This window comes from Pseudorca crassidens, chromosome 14, assembly GCF_039906515.1.
Source record: "Pseudorca crassidens isolate mPseCra1 chromosome 14, mPseCra1.hap1, whole genome shotgun sequence".
Classification (NCBI taxonomy): Eukaryota; Metazoa; Chordata; class Mammalia; order Artiodactyla; family Delphinidae; genus Pseudorca; species Pseudorca crassidens.
Window position 1 is genome coordinate 19,554,383 of NC_090309.1, and position 25,670 is coordinate 19,580,052.

A 25,670-nucleotide genomic window follows, 5' to 3' on the forward strand; every position below is an offset into this window, starting at 1 on the left:
TTTAGGTAACCCATTCAAAATAATGTATTTCTTGACTAGAGCTGATGAATTGAAGTGTATACAGGAAAACCAAAAAAGAGGAAATGAGTTACAGATACTGTATCTAAATAAAGGTATTCACTCAACGCTTTGGTTTCTCATAATTATTTGGTTCAACTGAAGGGAACAGTTAGATCTGGGTTGTTCTCACATATCCAAAACTACTTAAAAATGGGGGGTGGGATGTAGTTCTTAAGACACTACTACAGACATTCATTATTAAAACTATAGATTAATAAAGAACATCTTAGAATGAACTCAGACAATTATCACACATTGACAATATCTCAAAATTAGAACTTGTCTCATGGGAAAATGGTACAAACCAGTATATCTTAAATAGGTTTGCCTGTGTTTCATAGATATCAAAAGATATATGCAATCATTGCCCCTCATCTAGGTACCTCCCATGTGTCTAATTTCCAAGTTTTCACAAAATATTACTATTCATTTGATGCCAAATAATCCTCAGAATATTAACTAAAATCTAAGGCATTAATTACTAACCAATAAAGTATTTGCCTTCCTTCTTTTAATTCGAGGCTTTTGAAACTTGAAAAAATTCTAAAACCCAAAGGAAGGAAAGTTCATTGATTCAATGACAGGTAATGGCATTGACATTTCTGACGCAGAGACACTCCTCCTAAAGCCACTAACCCCTTCTACACTTACAAGCAATGATGCCCTCAAACTAAAATAGAAACTGCTCAGCTCACAAGTTCAGGTGATTCAATCAAATCAATCCACTGAGTAGATCCAAGTTAGTTTAATCCATGTCTCCAGTCAAGGTCAATAGAGTTACTTGCTTGGCTCACATACCAGTTTTGCCACAATAGAGTCTGTTTTCTTATTTTAGGATGAGAGCATTAGACTATAAAGTCTTTTTCTATGCAGAAAACAATTCAGTAAGATAATCAACTGGTTTAATTTCATCAGTGGATAACTGATTTTTTTTTCAGTGAACAGAATTGACCATCTTGATAAGTTTAGAATCAGTATCTTTAAGTATGTAACTGAAGAGTTACTTCTTATAGCAGAGCAGTATACCTTCCTCATTTGTGCAAGATTATTTGAATTCAGGGAGACAGCTTGCACTGTGGTGCTACAGACATAAAGCTTCCTATGATGCCTGACACCCAAGGAGATTTTTTCCTTTTCTTATAAAAAATTTTATTTCCAATTTCTTCCAAAAATAATACCTTGAGTTTGTTAAATGTCACTTTTATAACACTGGGAGAATGAATTTGCACTGCAAAAACACTGAAGTGTTATTTTTCTCTGAAGGTTTGCATAATTTGTGTTGTGCAAAAATCAATGACAATGTACATTGACACGGATGTACCGGAGGAAGACTTAACGCGGGAATCAGAATTTAAGTGGCTATAGTTTACCATCATAACAGATTAGCGGGCAGGTTGTTGGGAGAAAGATTGAATTATGCAACAACCCATCATACTAGCAGATTAAGTGCAAAGAACTACTGCCATTCTGAAAATGATAAATACCTGTTTAATTTTCTTATCGGTACAGAGTATCTCCACTACCTCTCCATTCAGATTTATAATCTGAAGTTTGTTTTAATTTTACTTCCCTGGATCTGGATTCTCCTACTCTCCCCAGATGAGAAAAAGTCCTTTAAGCCCAAATACTTAATGGCTTACCCTCTGGAAGGTCTGGATAAAATTCTTTGGAAGAGCTGTGAGTTATCTGAACACATACCCTTTTGTTTAAATGAAGCACATAAGTGGATTCCAAACCCAAACTGAAAACTAGCAATTTAGATTTTTTCCCATTACTACTATACTTTGATCAGTGGAGATAATCGAGAATTGACAATAGACAGAATCAGAAGATATAACAAAAATGACTCTTTCCCCAGAAAGGGTTGTTTAAAGTACAAGTCTACACAACTAAGTACAACGCTTGTTTCAGTGAACGTTTAATTCCATTACAAAATACTGACACTTTTTTTTACAGAGTGAACACAGAAATTTTCAAGTAAAATGTAATTCTCATCTCAACAAAACACAATTATCTATATCTATATATATTTATATATATGGCATTGTACAAATATATATATATATGTATATATATATAGTACATATATATAGTACAAATATATATATGTATATATATGTATATATATACATACATATATATACATATATATATACATATATATACATATATATATATGTATATATAGCTTGGTACAAATAAACACCATATTTGCCCCCAAACTGTATTGTATTGAATCAGATATGTCACATTTGTCAACCATTTGTTCAGTTATTGATTACTGCTTATTTAGGGAACAAGAAATTTAAGTGTCAAATCACATGTATTTGTTGTGTGCATACATGTATGCATATACATATAGCATATATGTATCTTCGATCATATGCCAGTGTCAGGTAGGATTGATTTGACTGTTCTCAGTTTCCAGCATTTTTATGAATATTTTTCATTTATCATCATGAATATTCATGTTAATTTTAATTTAGTCCATTTTTTTAATGATATGAAACATAGGCTATAAGAGTGACTATAATTGACCCTTATTCTACAATTTTCTCTTTACCAATTCAAATCCTACTGGTGTTGCAAATTATACTTGTTCACCTTGTCAAACCTCTCCATAACCCAATTGAGAGGAATTCAAATTTGGAAAGGAGAGATTAAAAGACAAAGAACAAAAGTGCACATTAGGGCAAATTACTCAGTCCCTCAGGGATAGGTCAGGGTTCCATTCAATCAGCCTGAGAACGAAGGGAACTAACATTCCTCACCTCTAAACTCTGTTCCTATATTTTGTTTGCGTGAAAAAAGGCATTTATATGCAATAAAATCTATTAACTTGTAACACTTTCATGGGGAGTCAGCTATAAGTTATATCAGCATCCCTCCATCTCTGACCTGAACATCAAATCCCTGTCCAGAGCAGGGTTATTGCTCCTGTGCTCTGGCTTCGTTGTTATAATGGGGCTCCTGTTTTATTTGAACCTTAAAAAAATAATGTACGTGGAATATTTCCATTTTATCAGAATGCTTGATATTCAGCATTCTATGTTCTAAAACCCTGTTTTTGTGTTTCCAATCTCATTCAGAATAATGTGCAAAGTATAAATCTTTGGGTAGCTAAAGATAATCAAAGGTTATAAAATGGTTTTCATTTCTCCAGTTCCATGTGTATATCTCCATTTTTAAATTTAAAAGAACCTATCAACTCCTCTGAAACCTAGTGAATAAAAACTAATTAAAACACAATAATCAAATATACAGGTAATTTCCATAGCATGACATTGGAACTTATTTGTATTCAATATATATCTCCATACTGAAAAAATTGTGGCTCAACTTTCTCTCATGATGAATATAACGCTGTCACCTTTAATGGATATTACTTGCACTAAACTAATTTATAATATGCTATGGTTAAGTTTCTCTTTCCTTTGTTTTATCTTTTTCCTTCTTTCATGCTTTTTCCTTCCTATCTTCCATCCTTTCCTCTTTTTCTTCTTTTCTTCCTTTAATGGTCCTTTTTCCAAAAAGCATGTAAACCGGCTTAAGAGATTAAACTACCAAACACTAAACTAAAAAGCAAATAAAGCCAGTATATAAACTATCAGGCTGTTTAATTGTCTGGGCTTTAGTTTCTTCCACATTCTCTCTAACATTTTTATTACTCTCTTAGTTTTTTTTTGTTGTTTTGTTTTTTGGTTTTTTTAAAAATCCCCTTTCCCATTACCTGCTTAGCAACCAGGTTGAGCTGAATTGGCTCACAAATATGCATCTTATACTTTGAGATTTAATAAGAATGGCACCTTTCTGCTGTTGAGAAAAGTTTAAGCCAATGACTTTAGAAAATTGATTGCCAGCCAGAAAACTAATGGTGCTTCTTAGACAGCAGTTGTGTGAATGAGCATATGTAGGCATATTTTTTTAATTTGCTTTATTTCTCTAGTTCCCATGACTCGTGAAGAGCTTTGGCATCCACTGTCCCCCTGACCTGTTGAAATTTCCTGAGCTACCTCTCAAGCCAAATGCAAATATAACAGAAGAAGCCTTTCTCAGTTTGAACACACAGACTCACATAAAACATATACATGCTGACATGGTATATGTGCATTTTGTTTAACATAAGTTCATCATGCCAGCATGAGACTATAAAAACATGGTGCTCAGTTTTGAAATCCAAATCATTTTCCTTAGCAAAATGGAAACAATCTACCCAAATCTCTGCTGTTTTAGTAGAAGCTTTGACTTCTTACAAATATACCTTCCTGGAGGCTTTTGCGTATTTCAGGGAAGAAGCCACAGCTTTGAATCCCATGTATATAACGACACAGGGAAAAAGGGAGGAAGATTCAAGTATTTCTCTTTTTTTTATTGCATTTTATACTACAGGAGCTTCTCCTTAAAAAATATAGCAACTTTGTCATGCCAGACAACAAAATAAATGGGGCTCAAAGCATGGGTGCACTTTCTTGGCAAAATCATTGAAAAGTTTGTGTGTATGGGGTCTCACATTCTTGACTCTTTCAGAACTTTGAAGGCAGTCATTTGTGGCTATTTTGCAAAATAAACATATTGATTTTTTTCTCCATTGGCCATCAGTGAAGGAGGATGAAGAATAAGATGGAGGCAGAAGTGGCAAAGACAGCAGACTACACAGGCAGGTATGGCACCAAATAACAATCAAGCTTGGAAAAAAAATCATGAAGAGACCAAGAGCAGACCCATAACTGAGCAACATAAGCAAACCTTTATAATGCGTTTCACTCAGAATTATTATAAAGTTGTATAACATTCCTCTAAAAGAAGCCTTCTCCCATGCAAGGATTTATGAACATTGCCAATAAGACTCAAAGAAGGAAACAGGCTTCTTGATGGTGTTCTCAATCTCAAACACCTCTGCAAACGCCAACAATGCAAGTGATAAAAGCCAGTGATGGTTTGGACTACATCTAAATGAGGAAAACACAATGGAAATGAAGCTCTGGAGGCAGTGATGAACAATGGGTACTGAGAGGATGATGGAGAGTAACTCTGCCAGTAAAACTCGCTTAGATGAGATTGTGGAGTCTGAGATCCACAAAGATGCTCTGTGCATCCATATAAATAATAAGATTTGGAAAGTAACAAATGAAAGCACACAAGGCAAGCTAAACAAAAAGCACTCGGTTCCACAGGTGCTATATACAGATGGACATGAAAGCTGAATGGTATGGGAAACTATACCATTGAGGCTGAAGATAAGAAAGGAAGCAAGGGAGATGCAATGTTTTGATCACTTCTTGGCAGAGAGAATCTTGGTTATTACCAACTTGGCAGAAAGGACACACTGCAAGACAGATTGCTCTTGGTTGTTGAAGAATGTTGAAGCAGGATCATTTTGGAAATGCAAAGAGGTGACTATGCTTTGGGAAGAGGCACAAAACAGCAATTTACTGGGCTCTAGGTGAGACTGCATGGAACAGGCTTTCCAAATGGCATCTCCATGCAAACCAGATCAGCTCTTTTCCCAGCTATGTTTTCTGCAAGCCAAACAATATAGGAACTGAAATCTTTGGGTTCAAGAATGATTTTTCCACATATTTTTTTTATCAAATGGTCAACCTGCTGAATTTCTGAAAATGGCTTGAGGAAGAACTGAGCTTCATGACCAATCTGATTTTCACAAGGCATTCACCATATTGATAATGCTCTGTTCCTGGTAATGCCACACTTAAAATGGCAGCATCATGGTTGACTGGGAAAAGAACTAAAGGTAGCAGAGCCACACTTTGGAATTTGCAAATAGTTTATAATAGATGGCACCTTGTGTTGAAAGAAAGGGACTGAGGGAGGAAAAGAAGCCAAGGTGAAGAACCTCAACACATACATTGGAAATCTTGCCAAGAAATCATGATTCTTCTATCATTGAACTTCTTGTTTCTTTGCATTTGATTAAAATGGACCAGATACTTATATTTTCATGAGAAGGGAAACGCTGAAGTGATTGAACAAAGGATATATAATTGTTAGTGTTTGACAACCATGTTAGTTTTTGGCAACAGCACATCAACCTGTGTTAAATTCAAACATTTTCTGGCTTTTAAGGGTTACTGATAACCTAGTATGCATTGGAACCTGATGAATGAATTCCTATTGTTTTCATCATCTCTAACATGTGAACACAATCCACACATAGAGAGGCTTGCTCCTGAACAGAGAATGAAAATTGCTAGGACTAACAGAGGGAAGTAGACTTACAATGAGTAAATATACAAAAGCCCCAAATAATTATAATAGTCACAGCTTGGCAATGAGTTTCCAGACTATGAAATTAGTTTTCTTGTGAAGAATGGAGATTTTACAAGGCTAGTATAAACATGGGGTAATTGGAAAATCAAACTGTTCTTTGTGAGTTATTGTAAGGTCTGGAATAATGGTGATAACATTTATTATTTTAAAAAAACCTCCCTATGAATCACTGTAGTTTGGGGGTTTTAGCAGTACTGTTGCCAAGAATGCTTGCCTTGGAAGTACAACAGTGGGAACTTGAATTGTGAAGCCCAGGTCCCAGCTTACCCCTGACACAATGAGCTCTCCTCCCAGATTCTGTACTTCTGCTTTCACCTTGCTGCAGATATTAAGTTGATGGCAATACAAGGCAATTCGTTGAAGGTAGGCTAATAAATCCTGCTTACATGCTGAATCAGGACACTATAAAACATTAAAAAAAAAGGTCATCTCAATTAGTAAGTACTCTTCAGTTTCTAATACTTGCTATATAAAAGCTGTGAGAAGAAAAGGTTTCACTGTCATATACCTTAATTACAACCATTCAACTTAACTTCTTTATAGTGCATTTTAGGAAGGCCACAGGCAATAGGTTAGAATGGTTAGCTCTACTTTGATAAATTCTATACAAAAAATATTGATGATCTCCCGGAAAGTCTTACTGGGACTTCTGGATACATTTATGAGTATTTTACCAATTATCTTCTAAACTGCTAAGAAAACAATATCTATAGGTTTTTCCCGAGTGGCCCATTCAACGTTCACTACATGCAAAGTTATTTTAACACAGAGAACAAAGCAACAGATGCTAGAAGGAAATCATCCTGTGTGGCAGTCTCTCTGCCATAGTACAAGATAGAGTTTTAATTCAGTTAGTTGGGGGAAAATGTACTTGTTTCTTTTGGCTTTCTAAGACATGTATCATTCACTAAAGGAACTCTATTATACTTCTTGGAATTCCATATTTATCCAAATTTTAGCAACATGATAAACTTCCTTTAAACAAGAGACTCTGAGAAGGATCAAGACCACTGTAAAAGAAAAAGATTTGAGTGAAATGAATTTGAAGCCAATTGAAATAAGCTCATAAGTGTAACAATAAGACCCTTCAAAGGATGCACCAAAGATTTTGAATTCTCAAAAAAATTCTGGTGACCATAGATTTTTAATTCTCTTTGTAACTTAAGTGGGTAGATATCCATCAAATACACACTGAGCAGAGCTGAACACTTCCACAGACATTTACATGATTCCCTAGAGAATTTCTGAAGCTTCAATGCCAATGGCTATCCAGTAATTGAAATATATTTCTATCGCTATCCAAAGTTCAGCTCAAAATTCTCCAGGACAGTCTATTGTTCCGACTCAATCTGGCACTTGCAAAGGACATATAATCACCAGATCCTTGATGAAACATTGTAAGAAATGAGTACCTACAGCCCAAACCAAAGTATGTTATTTAGAATAAGAGTATGAGACAAAGACTCCAACTAAGTTTCCTTCAAGTTCAAGAAAGGGAATTCTTTCATTAATACTGTGAAGCCAGTCATTTGACATAGCAATTTATCTAATAAATGACAAAGGGGTCTTTTGTATGCATAACACTTACCATTGTGGTATTTTTTTCACTAACTGCATTTATCAAGAAAGAATCCCACAGAGACTGTTTTTAGCTTCCTACAAGTACTTAATACTGTAATATTTATCCTACTCCAGAGACTCATATACTGAAAAGAAATAACTTTAAAATGATATCTCCCTAGAGGGCTGACAAGGCTTTTGATACAAATACCTTGTAGTAAATTAAAATGGAAGTTCTATCTCAATGGAACAGTAATTAAAAATGCAACAGTCCGTAAAAAGTTTATATTGTGTGCATATCTCAAATCTTCATAAAAATATTTTCCGGCAAGATAAAGGCAAGCAATAGACATTTTGAAAATGCTCATTCTATTCTATTATTTAAACTAAAGTATTTAAAACACACATAAAGGCATGATGGGCCAAGAAAAATAACTCTTATACCATGGAAATAGTAGAAATGGGTGCAAAATTTGAGAAAGAAATGCCTCATTCAGATGAAGGATTAGCAAAAATTGCAAGTTGCTCCACAATTGATGATAAGAAGAATACCACAAAGAGAGTGTTACGTTTAACTTCATCTCTTTTTTGTTGTTGTTGTTACATCATAATTAAATAGCATTTTAATATTTTGTCACACTCTCAAAATACATCTTGAATCCTGGGATATTTGTGTGTGTACATGTGTGGTGTGTTTTCCAGATACCAAAACTGTTTGGGGCTATGCTTCATGTTGCATGATTGTTGGAAATAAGTATCCAAAATTACAAAATCAAAAATAAGAATCACAATAAAAAATATTGACCTCAGGGAGCCTAAACATACTGAGAAATAGTTTCAGCTGTGAGATTCAGAGTATAATGGAAAGGCCATCCAAACTCCATCCACTCTGACTCCTAAGAAGGAGTCTGTCCAAACACAACCTGGTTTCAGAACCACCCACCAATCTCTGGTCATTCCACTCATTCCAACATTTTGCAAACAATTCCCTGAACATTTGCAGAAAAAATGCAGCATTCTTTCCTGGCTGGTGCATTTCTGTATGTTTGCATGTACGCATGAATATTTTCAAGTAAGTTCGTTGTCTCTCCTCTCTTTTATTTTTTAAAATTAATATTATTATTTATTTATTTATCTTTATTTTGGTTGTGCTGGGTCTTAGTTGCCACACACATGCTCCTTAGTTGAGGTCAGCAGCTCCTTAGTTGTGGCATTTGAACTCTTAGTTGTGGCATGCATGTGGGATCTAGTTCCCTGATCAGGGATCAAACCCATGTCCGCTGCAGTGGAAAGCAGATTCTTAACCACTGCACCACCAGGGTAGTCCCTACCCTCTTTTTTTTTTTTTTTTTTGCGGTACGCGGGCCTCTCACTGTTGTGGCCTTTCCCGTTGTGGAGCACAGGCTCCAGACACGCAGGCTCAGTGGCCATGGCTCATGGGCCCAGCCGCTCTGCAGCATGTGGGATCTTCCCAGACTGGGGCACGAACCCATGTACCCTGCATCAGCAGGCGGACTCTAAACCAATGCACCACCAGGCAAACCCCCTCCCCTCTCTTCTACATGAACTTCCTAGGTTACATATGGAGCTCAACCTATGCTGCAAACTGTAGGAAGCTTGGCAGTTGGCATTGTCCTGAAATTAGCAATTTAATAATGTTACAAATTTCAATTCCTACAAATTTCAGGAAATTCTCAAATTATGATAATATTTAAATGAATTAACTATACTATTGAGTATTCCTCAAAAATGCAAAAGAAAGCAAAAAACATTCCCTCAGATTAGCCATCATATGTATAAAAAAAGTTAAATTGAGACAATCTGTAGGCTTAATTTAAATGTAATACTAATAGTTTAATCATGTGTTTTTCTTTTCAGACTTTGGAAGATGAGTAAATCTAGTATTGACTTGAAGGATTCTAAAATTGAGGATGCTGAAGACAACAAGGATTTAGAGAAACAGTTATATTAAGGAATGAGGGAGAACAATTAGAGTAAGCAACTCAAAAATAACAGGAGGGCCAGGAGGGGAAGATGGCAGAAGAGTAAGATGCGGAGATCACCTTCCTCCCCACAGATACACCAGAAATACATCTACGTGTGGAACAACTCCTACAGAACACCTACTGAATGCTGGCAGAAGACAGGCCTCCCAAAAGGCAAGAAACTCCCCACGTACCTGGGTAGGGCAAAAGAAAAGAGAAAAAACAGAGACAAAGAATGGGGACGGGACCTGCACCAGTGGGAGGGAGCTGTGAAGGAGGAAAGGTTTCCACACACTAGGAAGCCACTTCGCGGGTGGAGACTGCGGGTGGCGGAGGAGGAAAGCTTCGAAGCCGCGGAGGAGAGCACAGCAATAGGGGTGTGGAGGGCAAAGCAGAGAGATTCCCGCCCAGAGGATCGGTGCCGACCAGCACTCACCAGCCCAAGAGGCTTGTCTGCTCACCCTCCGGGCAGGCAGTGCTGGGAGCTGAGGCTCGGGCTTCGGTCGGAGCGCAGGGAGAGGACTGGGGTTGGCTGCGTGAACACAGCCTGCAGGGATTAGTGCACCACGGCTAGCCGGGAGGGAGTCCGGGGAAAAGTCTGCACCTGCCGAAGAGGCAAGAGACTTTTTCTTCCCTCTTTGTTTCCTGGTGCGTGAGGAGAGATGATTAAGAGCACTGCTTAAAGGAGCTCCAGAGATGGGCGCGAGCAGCAGCTAAAAGCGTGGACCACAGAAACGGGCATAAGATGCTAAGGCTGCTGCTGCCACCAGCAAGAAGCCTGTGTGTGAGCACAGGTCACTATCCACACCCCCCTTCCGGAGAGGCTGTGCAGCCCACCACTGCCAGGGTCCCAGGATCCAGGGACAACTTCCCCGGGAGAACGCACAGCACGCCTCAGGCTGGTGCAATGTCAGGCAGGTCTCTGCCGCCGCAGGCTCGCCCCGCACTCCATGCCCCCCTCCCCCCAGCCTGAGTGAGCCAGAGTCCCCGAAGGAGCTGCCCCTTTAACCCCGTCCTGTCTGAGCGAAGAACAGACGCCCACCAGCGACCTACACGCTGAGGTGGGGCCAAATCCAAAGCTGAGCCCCTGGGAGCTGTGAGAACAAAGAAGAGAAAGGGAAATCTCTCTCAGCAGGCTCAGGAGCAGCGGATTAAAGCTCCACAATCAACGTGATGTACCCTGCATCTGTGGAATACGTGAATAGACAACGAATCATCCCAAATTGAGGAGGTGGACTTTGAGAGCAAGATTTATTATTTTTCCCCCTTTTCCTCTTTTTGTGAGTGTGTATGTGTTTGCTTCTGTGTGAGACTTTGTCTGTACAGCTTTGCTTCCACCATTTGTCCTAGGGTTCTATCTGTCCGGTTTTTTTTTTCTTTTTTAAAAAAATTTCTTTCTTAATAATTATTTTTTTATATAACTTTATTTTTTATCCTACTTTATTTTATTTTGTTTTATCTTCTTTCTTTCTTTTTCTTTCTTTCTTTCTTTCTTTCTTTCTTTCTTTCCTTCCTTCCTTCCCTCCTTCCTTCCTTCCTCCCTCCCTCCCTCCCTCCCTTCTTTCCTTCCTTCCTTCCTTCCTTCCTTCCTTCTTTCTTTCTTTCTTTCTTTCTTTCTTTCTTTCTTTCTTTCTTTCTATCCCTTTTATTCTATGCCGTGTGGATGAAAGGCTCTTGGTGCTCCAGCAAGGAGTCAGTGCTGTGCCTCTGAGGTGGCAGAGCCAACTTCAGGACACTGGTCCACAAGAGACCTCCCAGCTATACATAATATCAAACGGTGAAAATCTCCCAGATATCTACATCTCAACAACAGCACCCAGCTTCACTCAGTGAACATCAAGCTACAGTGCTGGACACTCCATGCCAAACAACTAGCAAGACAGGAACACAACCCCACCCATTAGCAGAGAGGCTGCCTAAATTCATAATAAGTCCACAGACACCCCAAAACACACCACCAGACATGGACCTGCCCACCAGAAAGAGAAGATTCAGCCTCATCCACCAGAACACAGGCACTAGTCCCCTCCACCAGGAAGGCTACACAACCCACTGAACCAACTTTAGCAACTGGGAACAGACACCAAAAATAACGGGAACTACCAACCTGCAGCCTGCAAAAAGGAGACCCCAAACAAAGTAAGATAAGCAAAATGAGAAGACAGAAAAACACACAGCAGATGAAGGAGCAAGATAAAAACCCACCAGACCTAACAAATGAAGAGGAAATAGAAGGTCTATCTGAAAAAGAATTCAGAATAATGATAGTAAAGATGATCCAAAATCTTGAAAATAGAATAGACAAAATGCAAGAAACATTTAACAAGTACCTAGAACAACTAAAGATGAAACAAACAACGATGAACAACACAATAAATGAAATTAAAAACTCTAGATGGGATCAATAGCAGAATAACTGAGGCAGAAGAACAGATAAGTGACCTGGAAGATAAAATAGTGGAAATAACTACTGCAGAGCAGAATAAAGAAAAAAGAATGAAAAGAACTGAGGACACTCTCAGAGAACTATGGGACAACATTAAATGCACCAATGTTCGAATTATAGGGGTTCCAGAAGAAGAAGAGAAAAAGAAAGGGACTGAGAAAATATTTGAAGAGATTATAGTTGAAAACTTCCCTAATATGGGAAAGGAAATCGTTAATCAAGTCCAGGAAGCACAGAGAGTCCCATACAGGATAAATCCAAGGAGAAACACACCAAGACACATATTAATCAAACTGTCAAAAATTAAATACAAAGAAAATATATTAAAAGCAGCAAGGGAAAGACAACAAATAACACACAAGGGAATCCCCATAAGGTTAACAGCTCATCTTTCAGCAGAAACTCTGCAAGCCAGAAGGGACTGGCAGGACATATTTGAATTGATGAAGGAGAAAAACCTACAACCAAGATTACTCTACACATCAAGGATCTCATTCAGATTTGATGGAGAAATTAAAACCTTTACAGACAAGCAAAAGGTGAGAAAGTTCAGCACCACCAAACCAGCTTTACAACAAATGCTAAAGGAACTTCTCTAGGCAAGAAATATGAGAGAAGGAAAAGACCTACCATAACGAACCCAAAACAATTAATAAAATGGGAATAGGTACATACATATCGATAATTACCTTAAATGTAAATGGACTAAATGCTCCCACCAAAAGACACAGATTGGCTGAATGGATACAAAAACAAGACCCATATATACGCTGCCTACAAGAGACCCACTTCAGACCTAGAAACACATACAGACTGAAAGTAAGGGGATGGAAAAAGATATTCCATGAAAATGGAAACCAAAAGAAAGATGGAGTAGCAATTCTCATATAAGACAAAATAGACTTTAAATTAAAGACTATTAGAAGGAACAAAGAAGGACACTACATAATGATCAAGGGACCAATCCAAGAAGAAGATATAAAAATTGTAAATATTTATGCACCCAACATAGGAGCACCTCAATACATAAGGCAAATACTAACATCCATAAAAGGGGAAATCGACAGTAACATATTCCTAGTAGGGGACTTTAACACCCCACTTTCACCAATGGAAAGATCATCCAAAATGAAAATAAATAAGGAAACACAACCTTAAACAAGATGAACTTAATTGATATTTATAGGACATTCCACCCAAAAACAACAGAATACACATTTTTCTCAAGTGCTCATGGAACATTCTCCAGGATAGATCACATCTTGGGTCACAAGTCTACCCTTGGTATATTTAAGAAAATTGAAATTGTATCAAGTATCTTTTTCCGACTACAACGCTATGAGACTAGATATCAATTACAGGAAAAGATCTGTAAAAAATACAAAACATGGAGGCTAAACAATACACTACTTAATGACGAAGTGATCACTGAAGAAATCAAAGAGGAAATCAAAAAATATGTAGAAACAAATGACAATGGAGACACAACAACCCAAAACCTATGGGATGCAGCAAAAGCAGTTCTAAGAGGGAAGTTTATAGCAATACAATCCTACCTTAAGACACAGGAAACATCTCGAATAAACAACCTAACCTTGCACCTAAAACAATTAGAGAAAGAAGAACAAAAAAACCCCACAGTTAGCAGAAGGAAAGAAATCATAAAAATCAGATCAGAAATAAATGAAAAAGAAATGAAGGAAACAATAGCAAAGATCAATAAAACTAAAAGCTGGTTCTTTGAGAAGATAAACCAAATTGATAAACCATTAGCCAGACTCATCAAGAAAAAAAGGGAGAAGACTCAAATCAATAGAATTGAAATGAAAAAGGAGAAGTAACAACTGACACTGCAGAAATACAAAAGATCATGATTACTACAAGCAACTCTATGCCAATAAAATGGACAACCTGGAAGAAATGGACAAATTCTTAGAAATGCACAACCTGCCAAGACTGAATCAGGAAGAAATAGAAAATATGAACAGACCAATCACAAGCACTGATATTGAAACTGTGATTAAATATCTTCCAACAATCAAAAACCCATGACCAGATGGCTTCACAGGTGAATTCTATGAAACATTTAGAGAAGAGCTAACACCTATCCTTCTCAAACTCTTCCAAAATATAGCAGAGGGAGGCATACTCCTAAACTCATTCTATGAGGCCACCATCACCCTGATACCAAAACCAGACAAGGATGTCACAAAGAAAGAAAACTACAGGCCAATATCACTGATGAACATAGATGCAAAAATCCTCAACAAAATACTAGCAAACAGAATCCAACAGCACATTAATAGAATCGTACAGCATGATCAAGTGGGGTTTATTCCAGGAATGCAAGGATTCTTCAATATACGCAAATCAATCAACGTGATATACTATATTAACAAATTGAAGGAGAAAAACCATATGATCATCTCATTAGGTGCAGAGAAAGCCTTCAACACTGATTTATGATAAAAACCCTGCAGAAAGTAGGCATAGAGGGAACTTTCCTCATCATAATAAAGGCCATATATGACAAACCCACAGCCACCATCGTCCTCAATGGTGAAAAACTGAAAGCATTTCCACTAAGATCAGGGACAAGACAAGGTTGCCCACTCTCACCACTCTTATTCAACATGGTTTTGGAAGTTTTAGCCTCAGCAATCAGAGAAGAAAAGGAAATAAAAGGAATCTAAATCAGGAAAGAAGAAGTAAAGCTGTCACTGTTTGCAGATGACATGATACTATACATAGAGAATCCTAAAGATGCTACCAGAAAACTACTAGAGCTAATCATTGAATTTAGTAAAGTAGCAGGATACAAAATTAATGCACAGAAATCTCTGGCATTCCTATACACTAATGATGAAATATCTGAAAGTGAAATCAAGAGAGCACTCCCATTTACCATTGCAACAAAAAGAATAAAATATCTAGGAATAAACCTACCTAAGGAGAAAAAAGACCTGTATGCAGAAAATTATAAGACACTGATGAAAGAAATTAAAGATGATACAAATAGATGGAGAGATATACCATGCTCTTGGATTGTAAGAATCAACATTGTGAAAATGAGTCTACTACCCAAAGCAATCTACAGATTAAATGCAATCCCTATCAAACTACCATTGGCATTATTCACAGAACCAGAACAAAAATTTTCACAGTTTGTATGGAAACATAAAATACCCCAAATAGCCAAAGCAAGCTTGAGAATGTAAAACGGAGCTGGAGGAATCAGGCTCCCTCACTTCAGACTATACTACAAAGCTACAGTAATCAAGACAGTATGGTCCTGGCACAAAAACAGAAATATAGATCAGTGAAACAGGATAGAAAGACCAGAGATAAACCCACACACATATGGTCACCTTGTCTTGATAAAGAAGGCAGGAATGTACAGTGGAGAAAGGACAGCCTCTTCAATAAGTGGTGCTGGGAAAACTGGACAGGTACATGTAAAAGTATGAGATTAGATCACTCCCTAATAACATACACAAAAATAAGCTCAAAATGGGTTAAAGATCTAAATGTAAGGCCAGAAACTATCAAACTCTTAGAGGAAAACATAGGCAGAACACTCTATGACATAAATCTCAGCAAGATCCTTTTTGACCCACTTCCTAGAGAAATGGAAATAAAAACAAAAATAAACAAATGGGACCTAATGAAACTTCAAAGCTTTTGCACAGCAAAGGAAACCATAAACAAGACCAAAAGACAACCCTCAGAATGGAAGAAAATATTTGCAAATGAAACAACTGAGAAAAGATTAATCTCCAAAATTTATAAGCAGCTCATGCAGCTCAATAACAAAAAAGAACAAACAACCCAATCCAAAAATGGGCAGAAGACCTAGATATTTATCCAAAGAAGATATACAGACTGCCAAGAAACACATGAAAGAATGTTCAACATCATTAATCATTAGAGAAATGCAAATCAAAACTGCAATAAGATATCATTTCACACCAGTCAGAATGGCCATCATCAAAAAATCTAGAAACAATAAATGCTGAAGAAGGTGTGGAGAAAAGGGAACACTCTTGCACTGCTGGTGGGAATATGAATTGGTACAGCCATCATGGAGAACAGTATGGAGGTTCCTTAAAAAACTACAAGTAGAACTACCATATGACCCAGCAATCCCACTACTGGGCATATACCCTGAGAAAACCTTAATTCAAAAAGAGTCATGTACCAAAATGTTCATTGCAGCTCTATTTACAATAGCCCGGAGATGGAAACAACCTAAGTGTCCATCATCGGATGAATGGATAAAGAAGATGTGGCACATGTATGCAATGGAACATTACTCGGCCATAAAACCAGACAAAATTGAGCTATTTGTAATGAGGTGGATGGACTTATAGTCTGTCATACAGAGTGAAGTAAGTCAGAAAGAGAAAGACAAATACCGTATGCTAACACATATATATGGAATTTAAGGGAAAAAAAATGTCATGAAGAACCTAGGGGTAAGAGAGGAATAAACACACAGACCTACTAGAGAATGGATTGAGGATATGGGGAGGGGGAAGGTAAGCTGTGACAAAGTGAGAGAGTGGCATGGACATATGTACACTACCAAACGTAAAATAGATAGCTAGTGGGATGCAGCCACATAGCACAGGGAGATCAGCTCAGTACTTTGTGACCACCTAGAGGGGTGGGATAGGGAGGGTGGGAGGGAAGGAGATGCAAGAGGGAAGAGACATGGGAACATATGTATATGTATAACTGATTCACTTTGTTATAAAGCAGAAACTAACACACCATTGTAAAGCAATTATACTTCAATAAAAATGTATAAAATATATATATATATAGGAGACTAGGACCATCTCAGGGGGAGGAAACAATCCAAAATTTTTCATTGTCTCCAGAGAGCATAACTGTTTTGTAGTCTAGAAGACAAATTTATGCTCATAATATTTTCTCCATGTAAATAGCAGTTTATATAATATTTTCTATTTCAGAATCTTAATTTATATTTTAAAACATTTTCCTTTTAAAACAGTTCAAACTGTAAGCCATTGGTTTCTTAAAGAGATGAACATCAGCTATCTGGAAAAGTATATTGCCTAAAGTACCCTTAAAAGAAATGGCCCATTATTGCAACAAGACTTATTTAGAACAGGATTTTAGAGTTCCAATTCAGCAAAATAAGATGAAAAGTGTGGAAATAAGCTCAAACACTCAACATTCAGATTGTGAACTATTATAACATGTATCTTAGTTCAGTCTAAAAGCATAAAAGATATTATTGAGAATTTCATTAATCTCTGATGCCCTTTGAGTCTGGATGAAAATAAAGCTGAAATCTGGATGTTCTTGACTATGTGGATTCATCCCATTTATCCTAGGGCATAAATTATTATGAGAGCATCATTACAGTGAGATCAATTATAACAAGAAGTAAAGTTCTTTCTTTTTCTTCCCCCTGTGCAGTGTATTTGACTTTCTGAATGAGGACAGCCAGGATCCATGATTCCTTGTGGATTATGTCTCTTAAAAAGTGGGTACTCTTCTTTCTCAAGGAATTTTGATCATTGGATTTACTAGTCCCTCCTGAACTGAACCCACCTTTGGCATCAACTCAGTCTCCACAGAGTTAGAGACCAGTTTGTAAAATGGTTGCGATTCTCTACAATTCATTCTTCGGGGGCATTTTATAGAGTGCATAAAACCCATTACAGAACGCAAGAGCTAGTTAATGACCCCACTCAGCATGTGCTTGCTCTTCTCTCTTATATTACCTGATCAGCCACAGCTCGGGCTAATTTGTCCATTCGAGAGCCTGCTTCGGCAATTTTCTTGGCGGCATTAATCACATCAGATGTATTTTTCAACGGGCCTTTGCCTCTGAAAAAACAGACACAACATAATTAGAAATCCACTTTATGACAGGAAATAGACACACCTACCATATTGTTTGTCCAGGACTCTGCTTTTGTATTTGATTTGGCTCTGACCAAGTTAGAGGAAATTTGAATGTTTTCTTGATTCACTTCAATTTCCATGTAAATAATTCAATTTGCTTGCACTCATTTTTAGGGAATATTTTTTCCCTATTTGGATGTGCATGCTCACATTTTATTCTTTACATGCATTTCTATATATTTTAAACAGTGGTCCCTTAAAAAATATGATCGCCACAAGAGCAATGGGAATTTAATATGGAAATGCTTACCATGTGTCTATGCTGTTGTATATACATTTGTCTTCATAACAACCCTAACAAGTAGGCATCATCATTCCCATTTTAGAGAAGAAAAAAATAGACTAAAGTGAATAACTCATCTAAGCTTATGCAAATCATGTGATAAATTCTAAATTTAAATCAGAGGCTAGCCAAAATAAATGCACATGCATTGTCTTTCATACCATGCTCAGCACTATTATTATGTTAATTATATTTTTAAGTTCACTTTGGCTCCTTAACAAGCCACTGTCTCTTGTCCATAACTCGGAACTGTTATGAATTCAGAAATTTCTGAAATTTCAGAATTTCAGAAATCTGCTGAGCTCTTACTCTTGCTGGTTTATATGTTTCTGGGACTGACTTACAAAGGAAGACGCACAGAACACTGTAGACGTATTTATGCTGAACCATTTTCCCAGTATTTTCACATAAGGCTTTCAATTAGATGAACTGTTTAAAATTACTTGTCTTTTAAATATTTATTTGAAAGGAAAAGGAAATTATGCTGCATCATAAATCTTTGAACAAAATATTGCATATGATATGATTTTTCTTCACTTGTCTTGAGAGGTAAATAAAATAATAGACTAAATACATTCATCCTTATATTTTTAGCATTGTTACTGGTCTCCTTATATGCATCTAAAAATCAATGCATTTTTTAGGCCTACAAAATTATAAACCTATAGTTAAAACATGTGGTAAAATATAGAGAAAAACCACTCAGAAGTGATTTATTTAGAATGCATAGAGACTGGGCAATAATTGCCATTGTTATATAATAACGTTTTATAAAATGGAAGACTTAAAATGACTTTAGAAAATAAATGTAAATGAGGGGCATTTTGTTTCCCTCTTAATTTTGTCTCTGGCATTTTCAGTGTTAGTAGGTAAAAGTAAAATATATTGTGTTCATGTCAGTGCTTAAACACTTACATAGGGAAATTCAAAGCAAGCTATTTCATTTTGCTGTGGTAACATTAACTCTTCCATAAAAGACACTGATTTTTTTTCAGTTGTTGTATAGATTTTTTAAATATGGACAGAGATTTTACATGTGAATTTGATATAATATGGATGAATTAAAGAATCTGGACAATTGGGCTCCCATTCTCTCACATTATTTTTTTAAATTATCTCTAAATAAACTTTTATTTTGTTTTTGGTTTATATTTTTAAAGGAAAGGTTAGATGCAGAATCTGTTAATATTTAACATTACTCTCATTATTGTTTATTTCTCTGTAACTTCCAAACCTTAGAAAATCTTTTTTTGCAAACTTACTCTGACAAAATATTTGTTGTTACCTTTTGCCTTCATCTTAACCCATTCACAAAGGGCTGCACTATGCTTGATTTTTCATTACTAACAATCTTGGTGTTTGTTTGCTCCAAGAATTTCAAAGGACTTGAGGAAATGCTTTCTCATGAACCTTTCATGATAACTTTCAACAGTTGATTGACTCTGACAAAATGTGCTAAGTTAATAAAGAACATTTATAGAGACTTGAATTTGTTTGAGGCTGAGACTCCCATATTGCAGCTAAAGCATGATTAGAAGCATGTCTTTTGTGATTACACCAGAGACTACAGTACATAGACTCACTATTATATTGTATTTAAAATTTTGAGACTTTAGAGTTCACATTGCAGACTCAATTCAAATGTTTGGAGTCACAAGTTGATGACAGGGATGTATTACATGAAACTAGAGAGCAATGTAGAAATTTGGGGATCATCAAATATTTCCTCATTTTCTGATTGAGAAAGCTGGAACCCAAAGAGGAAGCGAAGTGACCTGCCCAAGATGATAATGCAGAGAGTGATAAGGAGAGAGAAAAAGGACTGCAACCTCTGTGTCCCTAATCACAGTTTAGTACTCTTTTTGCTATATTCTGATGAGATAGCTAAAGTAGTAATCTCAGAGAAACAAAAATAGCCATAACTACAGATATTAATATGCAAGAAATAACAAAAACAATAATCATCTGACTCAAGAATTTAGAAAGTAGGAAGAAACTAATAAAAATCACTAACATGTGGTATCTAAAATATGACACAAATGAACATATCCATGAAACAGAAACAGAATTACAGACATAGAGAACAGCCTTGTGGTTGCCAAGGAGGAAGAGGGTGGGGGAGGGGAGGACTGCGAGTGTGGGATTAGCATATGTAAACGATTACATATAGGATGGATAAACAACAAGGTCCTACTGTATAGCACAGGGAACTATATTCAATATCCTGTGATAAACCATAATGGAAAAGAATATTAAAAAAAAGTCTCTATTATAGAGTCACTTTGCTGTACAGCAGAGATTGGCACAACATTGTAAATCAACTATACTTCAATAAAAACATAAAATTAAAAAAAAATAAGAAGAGATTTATGAGTTAGAAAATAACAGAACACAGAAAATAAATAAATCGATTCCAAAAAAAGGAAGGCAAAACTGATATAGAAAATATACTTAGCTTGCTATCAAGAAAAAAATAGGAGACAAATATTCTAAAGTAAAAAAAGGTAAGATTTAAATTATCTTAAAAAACAGAACATTTGAAGTATTACAATACTAGTTTCCTCAAGTACATGTAAAGAAATTTGAGAACATGGATGAAATAACTTTCTAGGAAAATATAATTTACCAACACTGGCTAGAAAGTAGATTTTGAAAACTCTAAAGAATCTGATTTCCATGAAAGAAATAAGTAAGGCTGTCAGAGAGAAAGCTGGTCAAAAAATCAGTAAATCCAGATGGTTTCTCAGAGGAATTTACTAAACCTTTAAAACAGGGGTCCCCAACCCCTGGGCCACAGAGCAGGAGGTGAGTGGCGGGCAGGCAGGCAAGCAAGCTCCCTGCTCCCCCCACCCCATTGTCTGTGGAAAAATTGTCTTCCAAAAACTGGTCCCTGATGCCAAAAAGGTTAGGGACCACTGCTTTAAAAAGAAAATAATCCCAATGCAATTTAAATTCTTCCAGAATATAGGAAAAGAAGAAAGACTTCAAAAACAGTTTCATTAAGTAACATAATATTGATATCGTCAGAAGCACCTAATACAAATTATTTATTTAAGATTCTGCACAGCAAAGGAAACCATCAACAAAATGAAAAGGCAACCTACTGAATGGGAGTAAATATTTGCAAATCATAGATCTGATATGGGGTTAATATCTAAAATATATAAAGAACTCAATCAATAGCAAAAAAGCAAATAATCCAATTTAAAGATAGGCAGAGGTCCTGAAAAGACACATTTCCAAAGAAAACATACAGATGGTCAACAGGTACATGAAAAGATACTCGATTACTAATCATCAGGGAAATGCAAACCAAAACCACAATAAGATATCACCTCACACCTGTCAGAATGGCTTATATCAAAAAAACAACAAAAAACAGATGTTGGCAAGGATGTGGAGAAAAGGGAACACTTGTGCACTATTGGTGGGAATATAAATTGGTGCAGCCACTATGGAAAACAGTATGGAGTTTCCTCAAAAAATTAAAAATAGAACTGCCATATGATTCAGCAATTCCACTACTGGGTATTTATCTGAAGAAAATGAAAACACTAATTTAAAAAATATATGCACTCTTATGTTCATTGTAGCATTATTTACAATACTCAATATATGGAAGCAACCTAAGTGTCCATCAATGGCTGAATGAATAAAGACACAAATAAATGGAAAAACACCTCATGTACATGGATTAGAAGACCTAATATTATTAAGATATCAATAATACACAAAGCAATCAATGTAACCCCTATTAAAAACCCAGCAGCAATTTTGCCAAAATAGAAAAATCTATCTTAAAAAATCATATGGATTGTCAAGGCATCCCAAATAGACAAAACAATCTTAAAAAAGAACAAAGTTGGGGGCCTTACTACAAAGCTACAGTAATCAAAACAGTGTAGTACTGGCATAAAGACAGATGTATAAAATAATGGAACAGAATAGAAAGCCCAGCAGATTTTTGACAAGGTTGTCAAGACCATTCAACAGGAAAAGGACAGTGTTTTCAACAAATGATATTGGGAAAATTGATATCTACATGCAAAAGAATGAAGCAGGACCTTTACCTTATACCATATACAAAAATCAACTGGAAGTGGATCATGAGAGCTAATCTATACATATTTTACAAGAAAAGTTAAGGGAAAAACTTCATGATGTTGGATTTGGCAATGATTTCTCACATGTGACACCAATAAAACAGGCAACAACAGCAATAAAAATAGACAAATTTGACTATATCAAAATTTTTAAAACTTCTGTGCATTGAAGGACACAATCAACAGAATACAAAGGCAACCCACAGAATCAGAGAAAATATTTGCAAATCCTATATCTAACAAGGGGTTGATATCCAGAATATAGAAAAACTCCTAGAACTCAACACTAAAAATTAATCAGCCTCATTAAAAAATGGGCAAAAGACCTGAATATACATTTCTCCAAAGAAGAATACAATGGCTAATCAGCACATGAAAAGATATTCAACACCACTAATTGTTAGGAAAATGTAAATCAAAATCACAATGAGATACCATCTCACACTCATTAAGATAGTTACTATAAAAACAAACAAAAACAGAAAATAAGAAGTCTTGGCGAGGATGGGAAGGAGTTGGAACCTTTGTGCACTGATGATGGGAATGTAAAATGGTGCAGCTGCTATGTAAAACAGTACAGTGGTTCCTAAAAAAAAATAAACATAGAACTACCATGTGATCCAGCAATTCCACTCCTGGGTATATATTCAAAGAATTGAAAGCAGGGTCTCAAAGAGATATTTGTACACCCATGTCCATAGCAATATTATTCACAATCCAAGTGCCCAAGAATAGATGAATGGATAAACAAAACATGATATATACATTCATTGAAATATTATTTAGCCTTAAGAAGGAATGAAAGTCTGACATGTACAATATGGATGAACCTTGAGAACATTACGCTAAGTGAAATATGCCAGTCACAAAAAGACAAATGCTGTATGTTTTCACTTATATGAGATACTAGAGTAGTCAAATTCATAGAGACAGAAAGGAGAATGGTGTTGCTAGGGATGTTGCCCAGAAAAGATCAGAAGTCTGAGTCTTCCTATTAGTGGAAGGCAGTATGGACAAAGGGACTAGTTCCACTGGCTGTAGTTCCCAGGTTCAAAGTGATGGTTTATACCCTTTGTCTTTCCCTAACTTAATCAGGTTCTCTACTTTGGGCATTTTGAAAAGTGCTTTGAGGAATCTTGTGACCTTAAAGACAAAAGCCATCTTATTGTTCCATTTGGAACATGTTTTTAGTTTTCTTGGAAAAATATCAAGCCATAGAATTGGCTCTACTGTATAGGTTCATGTAACCTTCTCTCTTTTGCTAATAGGTGATTCTTATACAAGGGTCAATATTTGGAAGCTTTCCCAGGAAATGGTCACTTCCAAAAAAAAAAAGAGAATCATGGAAAGCTATTACTGCATTACTGCTATCCACAATTTAACAACTAATTCATATTTATTTCATGAAAAGGTAATAGGTATTAATGAGAAAAATCAATGTGTGAGTGCATTCTGAGTCAATGTACTCAGTACCCAGAATTCTTAAATTCTGAGTTAATCCAAATTAAAAACATTTATTTACCATAGTTTTCTCAGTACCTCTAACAGATCAATATATGATGTGACTCTCCAGTAATGAGATATAGTAAGTAAGGAGTATATTTGTAAATGTACTGAATCATAGAATCCCATTTTCAGAACCACAGTCCATAAAACATAGTTGGGAAATACCACTTTCACCAATTAGCTGAAGCGGTCTAAAGACAGCACAGTGGAAAAGTTGTATTAATCTGGGGATTAACGATAAATCAGGTGAGACTGTAGGACCATAAGTTGAATTATTCAAGGAAGTAACATTTATATGATGGTCTTGAAGTAGAAATACAAATATGCACAAAATTGAGAAGGAATCTAAGGGTCAGTAAAGGTAGGCCCTGGATAGCAAACTCAAGATTTTTATATTATTCTATGAAAAGAGGAAAGAAAGTTTTGGTGCAAAGGGAGCTAGATGGATGTCCTTTAATGGCCAGATATGGCATGGCATGAACTGACAAGAGTCAAGAATTGGAACTGGAAGACCAGTCAAGCTGTCACTTGGGCTGAAGCCCTGAGTGTCCATACCAAGGCAGGAATGAAATTTGGGAATAGCAGGCTGATTACATGATTCTTTACTGTAGCAGTAGATTGTACCCTGAAAGCTTTTTGTTTTAGCCTGAACCCCGTTCCTTTCAAGATCAGAACTTACAGTTGATCTCAAGAGACAGCTTTGTCCCTTGCTGTACAATTAAACTTGGGTTTCTTTCCTGAACTACTGCCATCTGTACACCTTTTGTTATTGGGATACAAGACTGGCCCATGCTATTTCTTTCTGAAAGTGACATGAGAGGCATGGATTCACCCTATGCAAGACAGCATTTATGCCATCACGATGAGATGATGAACTGTTTCCTGTTCAGTTCTTGGAAGTCAAGAACTGAACAGGAAACAGACATGAGGCATAATCAGTTTTATCCATGAAGAAGTTATTACACAAATAATGAGGCAGAACCTCTCCAATTTTAATAATAATGGAGTGGATATCATTGAGATTACTGAATCAAATTAATGAATTAGCTACTGATAAGAATAAAACAACAAAATAATAAATGCAAGATTTTTTTTTCTTGTACCCAAACACCCTTTAAATGTAAGATCTGAAGAGAGTAGTCAAGTTTCAATTCCTACTCAGCTATATCCTTTCCTTTAAATAAGGGAACATAATACGTAAGAGCCATTAGAGGTATAGAGCTGAAATTATTCCTTTTTAAAGTGGAAAATGCAAGGCTAATAATGCATAGGGTCAAGTGCAGTGAACTTACGGGAGAGGCACAAAGAAAGGCTCAAATTAGCTACCTCTTTGCGTGGCAGATGGGGGCAGCAGCAAAACCTCAGCTTCCTGTGCTCCATTTCCAATTCACAGTCTCTCCTGTTTCTCTGGCTATTAACTGTATCCTCCCTTTGCCTTCACAAAGGGGCACAAAACTACTCATCAGGCAGCGGAAAAAAATGATAACTAGTAGCACTCT

General features: G+C 36.4%; 1 protein-coding gene across 2 annotated transcripts in view; it reads right to left on the reverse strand.

Annotated features, from left to right (window-relative positions):
* The window catches only part of CTNNA2 (catenin alpha 2), a 1,189,124-nt gene that overhangs the window by 37,428 nt on the left and 1,126,026 nt on the right, over positions 1–25,670 (reverse strand). For both annotated transcript variants that reach the window (XM_067704543.1, XM_067704544.1), the window contains exons 16-17: positions 18,096–18,201; positions 6,616–6,750 (exon numbers count right to left, since the gene is read on the reverse strand). In XM_067704543.1, coding sequence (XP_067560644.1) covers positions 6,616–6,750; positions 18,096–18,201 — 241 coding nt within the window. The remainder of the gene's footprint in view (positions 1–6,615; positions 6,751–18,095; positions 18,202–25,670) is intronic.